Source organism: Psittacula echo, assembly GCF_963264785.1.
Source record: "Psittacula echo genome assembly, chromosome: 4".
In the NCBI taxonomy this organism is placed as follows: Eukaryota; Metazoa; Chordata; class Aves; order Psittaciformes; family Psittacidae; genus Psittacula; species Psittacula echo.
In genome coordinates this window covers 2538498-2555103 of record NC_137738.1, presented here as the reverse complement: position 1 = coordinate 2555103, position 16606 = coordinate 2538498, and the positions used below count along the sequence as shown (strand labels likewise).

Below are 16606 nucleotides of genomic sequence, written 5' to 3'. Positions count from 1 at the left end.
GTGTGTGTTTGTTTCTTTTTTAAACTTATTTATAGAGCAGAATAATGGCCCCCCTGCTAGGCTGGCATTTGCTCAAGTTTCTGTCCGTGTAAATTGAATCTGTTACTGGAATTTTCCCCCCTTCAGAATACCAAGGCACATTAACCAAGAGATAAAGAGATAGGTTGCTGATACTATCAGCCACCAGGCAGGTGGATAATGCGAGGGAATTTCTGTTAGTTTTTGTGGGGTTCTTTTGGACAAATATGTGATAAGAGTTCTCAGGGGGCATGGAGAGCAAAGGGCTGTTTAAACAGAAGTGAATCATTCTCATCTGATCTGCTAATAACTTTGTGTTCAGACATCAGCTGCATAGCACTCTTTAAAATATTCAGCAAACAAAATTGCTACAAAGAGGAGGAAAGTTAAAGAAATAAACCACATAAACCTCACATTAGTCACCTGAACTGTATTCATCCAGCAGAAATTCACAGTTACAAGTGCTTAATTCTTCTTTAAAAGTAAATAGGTTATTCTTGGCCAAACCCCCCCCAGTGTTACTTGAAGTGGTGTTGAGTTTATAGGGGATGATTTATAATCCATCATTTCCCTTGTGGGTTAGAGAAACAACATTTGACTTATCATAGGTGAACAGCAAAGATTTAGTTTGGCCATTAATCAAAGTATAGCACAGGCGCTACTTTTAAGCATCTGCAGATAGCTTTGTTGTTGCAGTAGTTGGTTCAGCATGAAGTTTATTTTTAATTGAGTAGAACTATGCAGGAGTAAAGAGAGTTCTCCAGCTTTACCAACAGCTTCAACAGCACTATAACACACCACGACTCAGAGCTTGTGAGTACAATTGTCGATATGCAAATCGTTACAAATAAATCACATCTTCCGTCTCCAGTTCTTAGATGAAGTTAGGCAAATTAGAGCCAGCAAGTGCAACAGCAAAATCCATTAATGGTACAATGCCATCTGCTGTCTGTAGTGGAAAAGTGCCACCGCCTGCCACAGATTTAGCCCTGCTTTTAATTTATGCACGATATAAAATGACAATAGCTATTTCATACAAAATTAATTACATTGCTAGCAGGGAACGGCACGCAGCTTTTTAAACTGTCTCTTCCCTCATCTTTTTGACACTTCTCCATTTACAATGTTTGCATTTGTGCCATTATTTTATATATACACACCGAACAATCTCTTTTCTACGCATGCAGTCCCATTGCTTCTCTGCTTCTCAAATGATACCAAGTGCTGAGCAAGCCCTTGCTATTCACCACAGCAAGGATCTGATCACTGTTTCTGTTCCAATAGTACCTCATTTTGCATTAATACAAGGTTACAACCTGGGGTACTAAAAGCCTCAAATACAAAATCCTAGATGCTGCAAGCAAGCTCTACGTAGGTGGACCTCTCTTCTCCCCTGGGTGTGAAAAGCTTCAACATTAATACATTACTATCCCTACACCCCTTCAGGAATTAGATTCAGATACATAAACTGTAGAATTCAGATTCCATGTTTACATTCAACCAATAAAGCAACTTAATATTTAAATATGTCCTGAGGCACTTCACTGCTAAGCACTTTATAACTTGTGCTGTAAAGAATTAACACCTGAAACCTTATCAATTAAAAACATCAAATTGTTTCAAATACATTTTTACAACATTCACGTAACTCAGCAAGTTTCCTCCCTGTTTTAAATTGAGCGTCTCCTCCAATCTGTTTAAATTTCACACTCATCCTCTTCTTTTTTCTGCCTCCAAAATCTGCTTCTCAAAATCGATGCAGAAAAAGAACTGCACCCCAACACTCATCATCTGTTTCCAGTCTCAAACACCAGCTAAGCATCTTCCCTTTCTTACATACTCTTCACAAGTGCACTTAAATAACAAAACAGTGCAATCACATAACATTAAAATTACCATGTCTAAATCCTGTTCTATCCCAACCTCTGATGAAAACACACCCAGCTATACACAGAGACAACATTTTACAAGCCAAGTTTCACTGCATCCTTCAGTTAGGAGGGAAAAGGAGAGGTAAGGCTCAGCACCTGAGGGAGGTCAATACAGCATACAATACTGGAAACACCAGGAAAATTCAGAGCAAGGTAAAGACTCACTTTGAGTCACTTTATTTAGTCACTGTCTTGTATTATAAGATATCTGATGAAATTTTATAAAGATTACTTGTTCACCTCTACAAAACTATAACCCCCTTGCCCGTTTCTCTTAATGCACTGAACTGAAGCATAAGTATCATTTCAAACTCCTTATTCCAAGCAGCAGCTTGAGAAGCAACACTATCAGGATAATGGGGACACATGGGTTTCCAGGAACGTGGTACACTCCTTAAAATGAAAAATGATCATCCAAATAAGGGTTTTTTCTGTAATACCAGAAAGTAGAAAGGCCACTAATATGATTACATTTTTAACACTGAACAGAAGTTCTAGAGCAAGATTTGCCATCAGGAGTGGCACCAGAAAACTGCTTTGGACTCCACCACACATCATCACTGAAGGTACAGGTATTAAATCACTGCTCACAATAGAATGACACTTGGCTCCAAAATACATTTATATTGCTAAATTACACCAAGTTACTCTCCTATGCAAAAATTAGCATGAAATAGCTCTACTAAAAGTACACTTTGCAGAGATAACATAAAGAAATATGAAAGATAAGAACCCCAGAGCAGTATCAGTTCAGCCATCTTGCATATATCTGATATTTGCATCCGCAAATCTTAATCTTGCAGCTCACCAGTGACAGCCACACAAAGCAAAGTGCAGCTCAGGATAGGACAGGGAGGGAAGGTAACTTAAGCAAGAAAAGCCCGGATGGATACTGCATCCATACTGCGAGGTGGAAATAAGGATGGTGCAGAAAACTTTGTTCTTGCATTTGGGGACTATTTCAATTACTCCCTATGCACTTAATTACTGCAGGAGTTGGCTGGTTGGGGTTTAAGGGGCAAAAAAAGCCTCTCTTTGGATCCTCATTAAAAGACAGAAGAATTAGTCTTTGACATTCCCAGCTCATTAATGATGACAGAGTGGGAGAAGGCTGCACTTCCATCTTTGCTACTATTCAACTAGGGAGCACTGTGTTCAAGGCTGGGTTAGGGAGGCAGGAAAACACCACTTTCTAACAGGACATCATGTATGTTGGCAACTAGGACACATCTCTATCTAGCCACCACAAGAATTACTGAGATTCCCTGATTTTCTTGTTCTTGAATTCAAGTGGGGTGAGGGTGGAACACAAGAGCTGGGTTTGCTTTGATAGGTAAAAGGAATTGTTTTCTGTAATACCTGCCCTTTTGACTGGCACCTGAAAATACTTTATTTACTATTTATCTCAAGAGCATTCAAATTCTTTGCTGAGATCCTACCACCTTTATTCACAGAGAGCAGTTCCTTACTGTGTTTCAGTTACAGGACTAAGTCACAGAATAAACACCTGATGCCACACTCAGTTCAGAACTTCTATTGCTGGTAACTTGGATTCTGACCTCTCCTGAGCTCATCTGGAGACTTTGAGCTTGAGGACTCCTTGCATGCCAAGCTCAGAGTGCTCAGCAGAAAGGGTATGTTGGCAGTTCAAATTCAGAATAAAGAAGAGAAACTGAAAAATAGCCACCCAGTACTCATTTTAACTCAAAAAGTAGGGGTTTAAGCTAGCTATGAAATTACTTCTAGCTTTATATTTTAAAAACCACCTGATTTTTGGCTTTCACTGTCATTTGATCACTACATTAGCAGAAAATGAACTGGAAAAAGGAAAAGAGGGAAGGCTCTGTTTCAAGTGCCATCCTTGCCATAAAAACCCAAGAGATACTGATTTTATCACCCCCCTGATTGATGAAAGCAGTTCTAAGTAAAGAGCTCTCTAAACTATTTTAAAGCCCACTGTAGCTCATGAGAAATGTCAGAGGCATCTCTGAGCCTAGTAAGGTTGTGTTTTTAAACTGCTATGTTGGGTTTTTTTCCCCCATGTTCTTTTTGCATGTATAAATTTTTGCATTTTTAAGGTTCTTGGTATCATTTTTTCAGTCTGCCCTTTCCCTTCTTTGCTCTTTTCAGTTATCGAGATGTACCCACATGTAGCAAGTAAGCGCAAGCAAACACAACATCCCTTAAATTTGCTTAAACAAGACGTTCAATACAATTACACTTTATGGCAATGATCTAACAAACACCACCACAGTTCAACAATAAAGCAGTTATGAGCCCTCCAGCTTTTCAAGACATTCAGGCAAAGAAAATTCAGATATTGCATGATCTCGAGCTCTATGCTATGGAGGCTCTGCAAGAAAATGAAAGCTGCTCATCTACTTTCCAAGTGAAACATTGTAGGTGATTGCTCTAACCTGGGGCACAGTACATTCTCTCTACGGCATCGTTGTCACAGGAATCTTCAACCTCCCTCCACCTGCTAAAATACGTTAGCTGAATGTGTCCTAAAAACAAAACGACAGGAGAAATCAAAACATTTTTCCCTTCCATTTTCTGCAGAAGTGAACTGTAATTACTCCTTTTGTAGCTAAAAACAGTATCATTAAGAATAATGGCATCATTAAGTACTAGAAGCTATTACTGGGGGTGAATTTGCTGCACTGATAATGAAGCTCTAGACAGGAAATGAAGATACTAATTACAAGATAAAACGCCTACTCAGTTAATTGGAAGCAACAGCGAATAAAAAGAAATGCATTTGCAAAAGTTCCTGACCTCTATCATTCAATAAGATGTTGTTTGGGTTCAAATCGCGGCACACAATTCCTTCTCTATGTAAAGCATCAAGGGCTACAACCATTTCAGCTGCCCATCTTTGAATACAATCCTCTGGGATATAAAACCTGGAGGTTATCGCTAATCTTTTGTCGAGGTCCTGAAAAATCTGATGTATTTCCTTCTCCCCTGCTACTGATATTTTGTCTTCCCTCTTTGGTGCTTTCGTTTTACTCTCAGGTGCTGGTAACAAAGCTGAGTCTGTTTCCTCTTTCCCAAAGTCCTCAGTTTGATCAGAAAACAGCAACACTGCTTCATTTCTTAATAGGTCTCCATCCAAGCTCACATCTTGAGCACCTGAGAGCTGGTTGGAAACAAACGAAGTTTCTTCTTCACATGTCACATTTATGGAGCAGGCTCCAAGCCTTAGAAACAGATCTCCATCTTCTGAACTACCTACATCTTGGTCAGATGTAAAGAGAGTCCCAAGAGCTCCCTGAGCGACACCACTTTGTCCATCTGCTTCCTTGCAGGAAGCATCACCCACTTCTGGTGCCACATGATTTGGCTCTTGATCGAATGCTCTGCATGGCTCTGCAGAATTATTTAGCTGTAAGACATCAGGGGTTTCTAATAACTTTACTTCCAACATATCCCTATCAGTTTTTGTAAACTTTGTTGGCCTTGACACAGCTGCCTCTTCTGTTTCATCAGACATACCAGGTAAGTTTATTAGGAGATCAGGCCTTCCTTCATCAGCGCTATTTACATCATCAAAAGCAGCATCCTTAAAGGAGATAACTGGCACAGAATCATTTGAACCCCTGCTTACAGTGTCATGAGCTTTCACACCCATTTTGCTTTCTAGGGCATCCAAGGTTCTGTCATGATCTGGGACAGAAAACAATGGCTTCAAGGGCTCTGATTTCAGGTTATAGAATTTTTCTCCAAAATCAAGCCCCAGGAGCTCACTCGTGCTATCTTTGCTGTCTATCCTGAAGAGTTCCATGGGGCTGTTCTTTGATTTAGTTAACGAGTCCAGTATCCTAGTAGGGCTAGCTATTTCTGACTCACTATCCTCAATGAAAAGCTTTCGTTCCTGAGATGCAATCTGAGAGGTGAAACTGTCATTGCCAACGACACTGCGTTTCGGTAAGCAACTTCTCTCTCTGGGATTTAGAACTTCGCTCTCCAGTTTAACCACTGGTTCCTCATTTAGAGAGCCAGAATCAATTTTTTCTTGCCCATATTCATTGCATAATGTTAAATAACTAGTAGTGCACTCTTCCTCTGAGCTGGATCCTGAGTCCATCCACTTGGAACTCTCTTGGCCATCTTCCTGGTTGCTGCTGTCATCCTGAGAGCTCGGCGTTAGGCTGCTCTTCAGTGGGACCACCTTTAGCACACTCTCCCCACAGCTTTCTCTGGAATCAGTGCTGCTGCCAATTTCTTTAGGACTAGGTGTTGGCTGCTCCAGGTGAATTTTAGTTGCACTGGATGTTCTGGCTTCAGGAATTTCAAAGCTTTCCTCAGGACTTCTGTTTAAGAACTTACTGACATAAGACCACAGTTTTCCTCCTGCAAGAGAAGAGGGAAAGGAGAGAAAATCTCTTAGTTTCACTCACAACAGGATCAGTTTCATTGTGGAACAGGAAAATACCCTCATTGTCACAATATACTGCATCCTTATGCCCACAGAGCATGTTGGATCCGAGACCTCAGGAGGAAGTACCTACAGGGACCACAACTTGCTTTTCAAGCAGCTTTGTATTATTACATAAATATTTAAAGAGCTGCATCTGAGATGAAGCTGCCTTTTGTTCTTAACTTCAGTAAAGTCTCCTTTTAGAGTCTGCCTCAAGTTGTATGGTGGTCACTACTCTCCATCTGCTGTCTCAAAAGAAAGGAAAAACTCGGGAAGATCAAATGGTTTAGGAAATGGCTTGGTGTCCATTGCCAGTTCTGCCTGTACTAAATACTTCTGTATCACAGCTCCAAGCTCCTGAGAAACATTAAGGGAGATGGATTAAAAAACAATTAGCAAGTCTGGTGGGAGGAAGGGAATTACCTCATATTAACAGGATATTCTCTCTCTGAAGAAGTGGTTTTGCTAGTTAAATATGGGTGTATTTCTCCCTTTAACTTGAGAACTCAAGCTTTTATGCCTTGCTCCACTACACAAGGATTTATCAATATCAAAAGTTACACTGGCAAACCAGTTCCTTCACATCAAATACTCTAAGAAAGCTACAGCTTCAAAAGCAATAGTTACATTTTAAAACTACAAAATAAGACTCTGTTTCCAAATATTGTACAAATAACAAAGCTTACAGATTAAAAAGCATAATTTGCACAAAACAAATTGAGATGTTAGTGCATATCCTGCACATGCCAAAGAGTTTGGCCTAAAGCTAAAAAGCCACCCTTGACAACCTATGGAAAAATGCAAAGTCAAGACATTTCCATTTAAAAGATTGTCCAGAATTCCTGGAAAATGCAGGAAATCTAACAAAATCTTTGTAAAATAATAATAAAAACAAGTATCCACCCCACTGAGCATCTGTAAAATTTTGATTGATTTTCCTTTTTTTTTTTTTTCCCCTTATTTGGATAAAACAGTTTTCTATTTTTCCAAAATACAGTCTTTAATAGTTATTTTTAGACACTCTCTGTATCAGGAAAATTCCCCTAAGAAGTACAATAGAAGTATTTTTCATTGCCTAGGAAGAGGTTTTTGTATATTCCCAGGTATTTCAAGACTCACTTATCAAAGGCACAAAAACCTTGATACTTAAAAAATGAATCTGAATAATTGAATGTGGGGTTTTCTTGCCCTCCATCCCCCTGACTAAGACAAGATTTGGTTTTGAAGGGAGAAAAAACCCAATCTTGCTGGTTGTGATGAAACCAAGTACATTAAAAATAAGAGGGAATTCTAGGAGACCAAGGGCCCTGGTCCTGCCAGAAGAGCCCAAGGAGCAGGACCTTGCCTCTGTGAGAAGCAGTGAGTCCATGCAGACTCTTAAACCAGAGCTTCTTGCCTTGAATACAACACGTTACATAGCACTACAGCAACGCAAAGGCAAAGCCAGGGCACTGTGGTGCCTTCTGAGCCCTGCAGCTTGCACAGGAGTTCAGAATTCCTGGGTTTCAGCTGATCTGGTAAAAACAAAAGCTGTTCATTCCACAATTACCAACAATTCTTTTTCTAATATTACATTTGTACATTTATTCATGCTTTTGCTATGGAATGGCAAGGACAGAAAACAACAGAAAAGAGAATGAGGAAGAGCAACAATATATGTGTTTTTATAGACGTGTGAAAGATCTTCTTCTCTTTTCCACACTTTCATCTGTGACCAACTGAAAGTTTTATTCAATCATATTAGTTTCAGTAAACACCATAATTACCTTAAGAAAACAGTAAACTGGGCAAAACCAACTTTGCCCACTTTATTAACTGGGCATTGAATTATTCAGGCTCTCTTCAAACAATAAAATCTCATTTGACAACCATAAACCACTGTATCTAATAAAACAGTCTCCCCATCCCACCTGCATTATATTAATCAGTACAAGCAGATGCTAAATAATTCCATCTTCATATTACTAGTGGTTATTATTTGTGCTTCAGAAATGTGAAGACACAAATCTCAGGTTTCAAAGGGTGTTCAGAGAACATGACCCACGTAACTGCAGCTTTGGTCAGTGCCTGGCACAACAGCACCTCAGCCTCTAGGCACAGTTTTAATGCAAATATTAGCACCATCACTTCCTCAGATGCAAACAGTAAGAAAACATCTTTCTAATGGAAAGCTGGTTTGAGCTTTGATTCAGGGATGCAGAAAGCTCAAAACCTCATTTCTGTGATCTATTGCCACATTTTCTTCCTGTCATTACTGGTGTGCTTTTACATGTGACACCTGAACAGCTTTCACCAACCTAAATGTTTCATACACCTATATTAAGGTAAGAAGTGGCTGGTCTGGCCGTCAGTATGACAAGTGCAAGAATTATCCTTGCACAACTTAGCTTTTCACCTATCAAGAGGTCAAGCTGCTTTCAGGACAACTTTTGCCTTCTGCTCCCTCCACCTCACATCATCCAAGATTTCATGCAACCTCCACTAGTGTAGCTTAAGAAAGCCTTAGTGTAGCTTAAGAAAGAAGAAGACCCAAGAAGGATTAAGGAATGAAAACAGATGTGTTGAGATCAGTCCTTCAAAACCCCATAGAAAAATGACTGGAAGAGTCAAGGGGCTCTGTGTTTTAGTATGTTCAATGTTTTCAGCCAAGTTAAAATTTGCAAGAGACAAAATCTCTGTATCCTTACAATATTCAGGCATTCACCACTGTCACCTCTGAAAACAGACAGAATTTGCAACAGGGACTCATTTGCTATTTGTAAATGTATCATCTTACCTTTTTATTAAAAGAAATTGTCTTTATAATCATTTGGACTTAAAAATCACAGTGGAAATGACGACTTCCTGCAATTCCAATTCCAAGTTAAATGCAAGTAAAAGCAAACAAAAACATTATTTTGCATCCAAATCTGTTTACGTACAAACATTTCAAGTTTGGCCTCCTGGTCAAGTAGAAATACATAAATAAATGCTACTCAATAATTGTGTTCTATAGTGAAAAACAACACTTTCATTCCTTTCTGAAAATGTCCAATCTAGGGTCAAACAAGAGTGATATTTGTATCTGGGTATATAATTATGCCTTTATGAATGACATACTAATAATCTTTCCCCCTCTCCCCATGTGTTGTGTAAGATCAAGAAAACCCATTAGCAAGCCATGCTAATATAGTATCAGGAATCTATAAAAAGTAAAATTACAGAAATCAATCCACACAAGTAAGCTTCAGTCACTGTCAGTCTAACATACCAAATAACTATAAAAGCTACCGCTTTAAGCTAAAGTTTATTAGCGTTTAATATGACTTCAGAAGTACAGTGTTAACTAAGTATTATTTTCTTCAACCATGAACTACAACCAACCTAGCTCACACTGTCTGGCTTGATTAGCACATGAAAACCACCAAGTTCTACATTCTTCTGCAGTTATTCAATGTAAAATTACTTATTAGAATTGACTTCACCACATTTCCAGAGAAGAAGATACAAAGACTATATAGTACATATCATAGAATAAAATGAAACCTAACAGATCAGCAAATTTAGTCTCCTAAACGTGTTTTTGTTCTAGCTGACAAGGAAAATTCATGACCTGTTGGATTCTTCCTCAGCCAGTGCTCACACTTACTGTTTCAGCTTCACATCCTGAAAGGCTGGCTGGCTAAGGAGACATATTCCAAAATAAATCAACAACTTTTGCTAGCTTGGCCCATGAGTTGACTCTGAAGAACAATATACTCCAATTCCTGCAGAACTGGAATGCAGCTAAGAAGGCAGTAATCACTGTATTTAGGAAACTCCAAAGTCAAAGTGAACAATCCAGGCTTCCCAATAATTGTGACTGGATAGGGAAGAAAATCAGAGTACTGAAAAACAACTGCTTGAATTAGTCTCAAAACTGGGCCAAACTCTCGACATCACTGCAGAAGAATTTGTTTGTGCCCAGAAGTACCGATCATAAGTCATGCACCTCATGTGAATTAATATTCTTCCTTGCTGGAAAAAGTACCACCTTATGGTTTTCTGAGAATCACTGTCCTCCTTTTCAATAAGGACAGGGTAAACTTCATCATGTTACTATACAATGACTACACTAAATGCTTGTACAGTTTCGAGGCCAAAAGGGAACCAGACACATAGGCACTACCATGATACAAGCGCATTTCACAGCATCGCAACGGCAGCCACAGTGGGGTCACAGTGTGCACATGAATCTGAAGCTCATCTCCAACCAAATCTCTAACCTGACAGTAGTTACAAACACCAGAGTCTTACATCCATGGCTGCTGGTGAATCTCTGCAACAAAGTTTGCTATTTTAGGCAAAGCTCCCATTTCCCAATGTACGTTGAGAAAAAGCCATTATTTCAAAGCAGCCTCCTGAAAAAGACACTTGCCAAGGACCATATCACCTTTCCTATGTTTTCTGATTGTGTCAAAAACCTACAGCTAGTACCATCTCCTCCCCTAAGGACAAATGCCCAGCTCTGCAAGCCAGAACACTAATGTGATGTTATCTCTCATTTCCTGCGTGCAGCAAGCCTCTTCAGCATGAAGTTTCTTGAGTGCTCTCCAGATTGATAGGAACTCTAGCTTGTTCATGCTTAAAGAGATTTGACAGCTTCTAACAGCCACTTAAACTTTGATGTCCCGTGGAAGCCCCCGAGCCTATTTTTGAAGCATCTGTTTCTAAAATTTCTGGAGTTAGTAGTGCCAAGAAGAAGTGAGGCCTTATTAACATCAGATTGGCTCTCTACCACACTGGAATTTGCCAAGTGTTTTCCAACAAAGCTATAGGGTAACTTTATGGACTTCCGTGCTTCTGTGACACTGCTGAAGCCTCCATCTATGGCCATGAGAAAAGTGTGTAAGAGAATCCAAGACCTTACTCATCCATTCTGAGCATGCAGTGGCATAGAATCATAGAACGGTTTGGGTTGGAAAGGACCTTAAGATCACTCAGTTCCAACTCCCTGCCACGTGCAGGGATGCCTCACCCTAGAGCAGGTTGCTCCAAGCCCCATCCAACCTGGCCTTGAACACTGCCAGGGATGGGGCAGCCACAGCTTCTCTGGGCACCCTGTGCCAGCGCCTCAGCATCCTCACAGGGAAGAGCTTCTGCCTTAGATCTAACCTGAACTTGCCCTCTTTCAGTTTGAACCCATCACCCCTTGTCCTATCGCTGCAGTCCCTGATGAAGAGTCCCTCTCCAGCATCCTTGTAGCCCTTTTCAGACACTGGAAGCTGCTCTGAGGTCTCCACGCAGCTTCTCTTCTCCAGGCTGAACAGCCCCAGTGTTCTCAGCCTGTCTTCATACAGGAGGTGCTGCAGCCCCTGATCATCCTTGTGGCCTCCTCTGGGCTTGCTCCAACAGCTCCATGTCCTTCTTATGCTGAGGACACCAGCACTGCACACAGTGCTGCAAGTGGGGTCTAACCATAGTAGAGGAGCAAGATCACCTCTCTCGACCTGATGCTTACACTGCTTTTGATGCAGCCCAGCACACAGGCAGTTTCAACCAACACCCCCACCTCCTTCTCCGCAGGGCTGCTCTGAATCTCTTCTCCGCACAACCTGTAGCTGTGCCTGGGATTGCCTCAGGTGTAGGACCTTGCACTTGGGTTGGTTGAACTTTATAAGGCTGGCATTGGCCACCTCTCAAGCGTGTCAAGGTCCCTCTGGATGGCATCCCTTCAATTACCCTTACAATTATCCTTGTAATTTAAAGAATGAGTGCTACTAACAAAAGACTGATGCGATCAAGACCATCAGTGGAGTGAGCAAGACTAGTCCCTGCATATAATACAGCATAACTTAAGTCCTATTTTTATTTATGATTTATTCATATAGAGCTAGAAAATGAAGCCCTTCTCCTGAATCATTCCAGCAACAGTCTCCTGGGACAGGGTCAGGTGCACAGCTCATGCAGTTCTACAAGGAACACAAAACTATTGCCCCAGTTAGGGATCTGGGATCAGGCCCTATATCTGCAATACACTTGTTATAAGCATTCTTGGGCAATTTACCACTTTGTACCCTAGCTATCCCTCTGTAGAATAGAATATATCACTCCTTTTCCCTTCCCTCTGCCTGTTCGGAGCCCTGGCAGCAAATTCATGAAAGCAGGGAACTATCCTTAAATAAATTAACCTTATTCATTCCCTAATCATCAGCGAAAAGTCCTTATAGCACATCATCATTTGTGAATGGCTTGCAAACAAGGATAGAGGTGAATCCATTTCCAAACTGCTTGCTGTTTTATCAGAAAATGAGGGAAAACCCTATGCAGTTTGTAACTTGTAGATATAAGTGTCCAAGTCAAGTGAACCCTTGTATCCTGTATTACCAACAACAGCCCTCACCCACATCAAAATCTCTTCTAGTCCCTGCAGCTCTCCTCTTCCTCCCCAGCACAGTCCTCCATCCTCTCTGCAGTGCTTCCCAGTTCTTCCCACACTCCCTATCCCCTATTCCCCTTCAGAGCTCTCCCTGTAGAAAGCATTCATATCTCATCACATCTCCTCTCTCAATCCCAGCTCAAAATAACCCATCTCCCTTCCATGTCTTCTCTTGCATGGCTTTGACAAACAGTGGGGAGAAAGGCAGCATGAGCTGTAGCTGCCTCCAAGTACGTGCTTGCTGCCTGGACAGCCAAAATGAGGATGTTTGACAGACACCACCTTCAATGTTGGCAAAACAAACCGGTGGCCTGAGGTGCTGCACAAGGCCGGTGTTGCACTAACCTGATTTAGAAGGCACTCAGTAAGTCAAAAAACCTTCCCCCATAGAACTCAAAACATGTTACAGCTGATGTTGGTAAGAGCAAGTCATTCGGGCTAAGCACATTTCACTGGATTTGTGACCATGATGGCTAGGAGAGCATCATTCCTTTTTAAGCGCAACACTCCATCCATCCCAAATGTTAAGCTGAGGTTTCAGTTCTTAAATGAAAGAACTCTCATCACGCAATGTCTCGGTTTTTCTCACTATTGTCACAATTAAGTTATCACTTCCAGGAGATCACATCTGTCACTGGTCACACTAAAGCCTTCCTCAAAATTTCCGTTCTCTCCATTTGACCACCACTCTGCCCAGATTCCATTACTTCTTTTCCATCTTTTTTCCATCTGTCCTGAGAAGGGATGTTCTTCCTGAAGAACAAAACTGTAGATCTTCAGAAACTGCAGAAATACCAGGAATTATCATTTTATTCTGCCTCTAATTCTTTGACTATGCTATCCTTAAGCAGTTCATACCTGACATGGGTTGAAGCTAGGGTTTTTTATTTGGTTTGGGGTTTGTTTGGGACTTCTTTAAACCTTATTTCTCTGAACAAAGTGTACCATCTTATGTGGAGATTACAGTTCAGGTGAGAGCCTCCAAGTTATTCTGCTGAATTACACACACTTCAAGGAAAGCAGCATTGTACAGAGCAGCACTGTACACCCTCGAGATCACCATCAGGCAGTACTGTAATGTGAGGCTTTTCTTCATGCGTCACTGGTCATGGCAAAATGAAGCCACACTTAGCAGGAACAGTCATTGATGTTGCAAAGTGAACTTTAACTGGCCTCATGTGACAAATTGTTTAGGAAAAAGCCAAAATCTAAGTTATAAAGGGGGACGGGGAAAGAAATAATATTCAATATAATAAAATTACCTTCTTTATCAGTTAGCTTAGTTCCTTCACACCATCCATTCTGAGTTACTAACATCTCCTAAAAAGAGAACTATTAGCAGTCCCCAAATTTATATTCTGCACTCATTCTAAACAAGTATGGATAATTACATTGAGGGAATATTTAAATCCAGGTGTTAGACAAAAAAAATCAAAACGCAATTATTTTGTGCCACCTGTTCCCTCCACATTTAACAGGAATTTTAGAAATAGTCTGAAGGCAGAACTCCGTGGCTCTGCTTTGAACTCCCATGTGATGCCAGTAGCTATTTTCTTAGCAATCCAGACCAGAATAACTATGCAATATTAACCAATAGGCAAATGTTCATGGTTTTTAGCAGAGAGTTATTAAATTCTTGTGTAAATACTTGTCATTTTAACTATAAGATGCTGAAAAGATTTACTAGCCAAAGTTTACAACAGTAGCCAAAGACTTCAGCTCTGAGAGATGACTGTAAATACTGCAGATAGTTGTTGCAGTCAAAGCACTCGGTCTCCTGTAGAAAATAAACAGTTGGAAGCTTTCAATATTGCTACAATTCAAGTAACTCATCAGGATTTGAGGCCATTTGAAAGAGGAATCAGATCCGCTGCAGAATGAGGGGGAAACAGGGAGAGAGACAGAGGATGGGAGTGGGGTGTCTTATACGACATCTCTTAGGCACACTAAATATGTTTTAATTGGATGCACAAGAGATTAATTTGATAATGAAATGTTCCATTGATTAAAACTTAAACCTTTGACTCTTTCCAACAATATACTTAAACGAGAGACAAACCTTCTGCATGCTGTAACACGAGGAAGACAGACTCCTCAGAGATGATGTACTTGTGCAGACACACCATGTTGGGCACGCAGCGGGGGATGATGGTCGTTCTGCTCCTGCTGCACTCACTACTTTTCCTTAGACCCTGACAGAGAACAAAAAGGTCAGTTGTACCCTCAGTTGCCTTTGGAGCCTGCTGTGCTCTGTGTTTATCAACCAAACTAATCTATCCGAGTTACTCTGGGCTTCAGAGAAACCACTCATCTGCTGCTCTATGCCCCTCGGTCCCCCGAGGCTGTGCTGATGGCATCTGGCGCATTTCCAGAGAACAGAAGATGGCACAAAGCTGCCATTAAAATCAATTACATGGGTCAATGTTTTTATTAGAATCTCTCTCAAACTAAGTCATCAGGATGACACTCAGTTATTTCCCTGTGACCTTTCTTTAAAATTTGATTTTTGTGTGTGACCAAAAGACACTATTACCAAAAAATAAATCCAAGTTCTAAAGACAAAAGAGTGCCTCAGCCTCATAGGTAACCCTCATGTTTCCATTGCAGCACCACAACAAAAAGGAAAGGATTAGTCTCCTTGAGAGGTAATGATTTTTTGGGAGGTAGCACAGAGATGAAGTTGCCAGAAGTGAAAAAATTGATGTGGGAGGGAGAAAGGGAGGGGAGAGAGCAAGAGGGGAAAAAAAAATTATGTCAATAGTGTGACCTATTACAATACTGATAAACATAAGCAGTTAAATGGGAAATTCAATGTTACCCTATCTGCCAGTAGACAGAGTGAGCTTCTAATACACGATATTCGCTAATAATCCTCTCTGAGGAACAAACAGGTTTTTCTGTACCCTGCACATACTTAAGACAAACAATTTCAAAGATGCACAATGTTAAGGCAGGGCTGTAAGCCAGACCTGAAGTTACAAAACCTTAATATCCAATTACAGCTCTGTGTTTGGGACACAGCTTTTCAGCCCTTCCTCCCATCAGCAGTGGAATTCCTGTCAGAGGGAGCCTGAAATAATGGCCACAGTAACAATGCTCCTACTAAACTAATGCTCAGCATCACAGCTGCTCTGAGCATATTGTGATCTTGATCTGAGCGCTTTCTGAAACACAAGTTAAGTGAAAAATTTCATCCTGACCAATAAACTATTCATTAATTCAATTGTTCAGTAACATTAAACTCCGTTTTCATAGCCTATTGATGTAAAACATAGGAAAGCAATTTTGAATAAGACCAGTCGTCCATTTCATCCAGAATCTCCTTCAGCCAATCTCATATTCTTCAGCTGAGAGAAGACCAGACATAAAGTGTTGTGGATGTACTTGGGCTAAGGAGAATTTTCACCTTCAGCAGCAGCCTGCACATGTCCTGAGACACAGGGCTTTACAGATGCAAGCCCTGCAGCACAGTAATTCTTTCCTGAAGCCTGCTAAGGTGTTTGCCTCAATAACCAGTGGCAACTCAAATGACTAAACAGCACATCCAAGCACTAGAGACATTAAAAAGAAAGGAAGCGAAAGCAACCGAATGCCAAATACAAAAATACCAGTGAGCTTAATAGGGACGCATGTATTAACATCATATAACACAGGGATAACACTATACCTTAGATGCAAATTGATCTTCGTGTAATTTAGGAGGCGAAACTGTTTAGAGGAGCAATAGAAGACTTTACCCACCTTCAGTATAAAAGTCTGCTGCGTTCTAGTGTCCATCACAAGCAAAACCTAAGCAAAAAGTATTCAGAGAAATATTTAAGATTCACATAAGTTAAC

The 16606-nt window shown here is 40.6% G+C and overlaps 1 protein-coding gene across 6 annotated transcripts in view; it reads right to left on the bottom strand.

Annotated features, from left to right (window-relative positions):
- RPS6KC1 (ribosomal protein S6 kinase C1) overlaps window positions 1–16606 on the bottom strand; it is a 91846-nt gene that overhangs the window by 13602 nt on the left and 61638 nt on the right. For 4 of the 6 annotated variants that reach the window (XM_080616857.1, XM_080616858.1, XM_080616861.1 and 1 more), the window contains 4 exons: window positions 16511–16558; window positions 14829–14961; window positions 4728–6305; window positions 4367–4456 (listed from right to left, as the gene is read on the bottom strand). In XM_080616857.1, coding sequence (XP_080472983.1) covers window positions 4367–4456; window positions 4728–6305; window positions 14829–14961; window positions 16511–16558 — 1849 coding nt within the window. The remainder of the gene's footprint in view (window positions 1–4366; window positions 4457–4727; window positions 6306–14828; window positions 14962–16510; window positions 16559–16606) is intronic. The other 2 variants (XR_013956733.1, XM_080616860.1) reach the window with 2 other exon arrangements.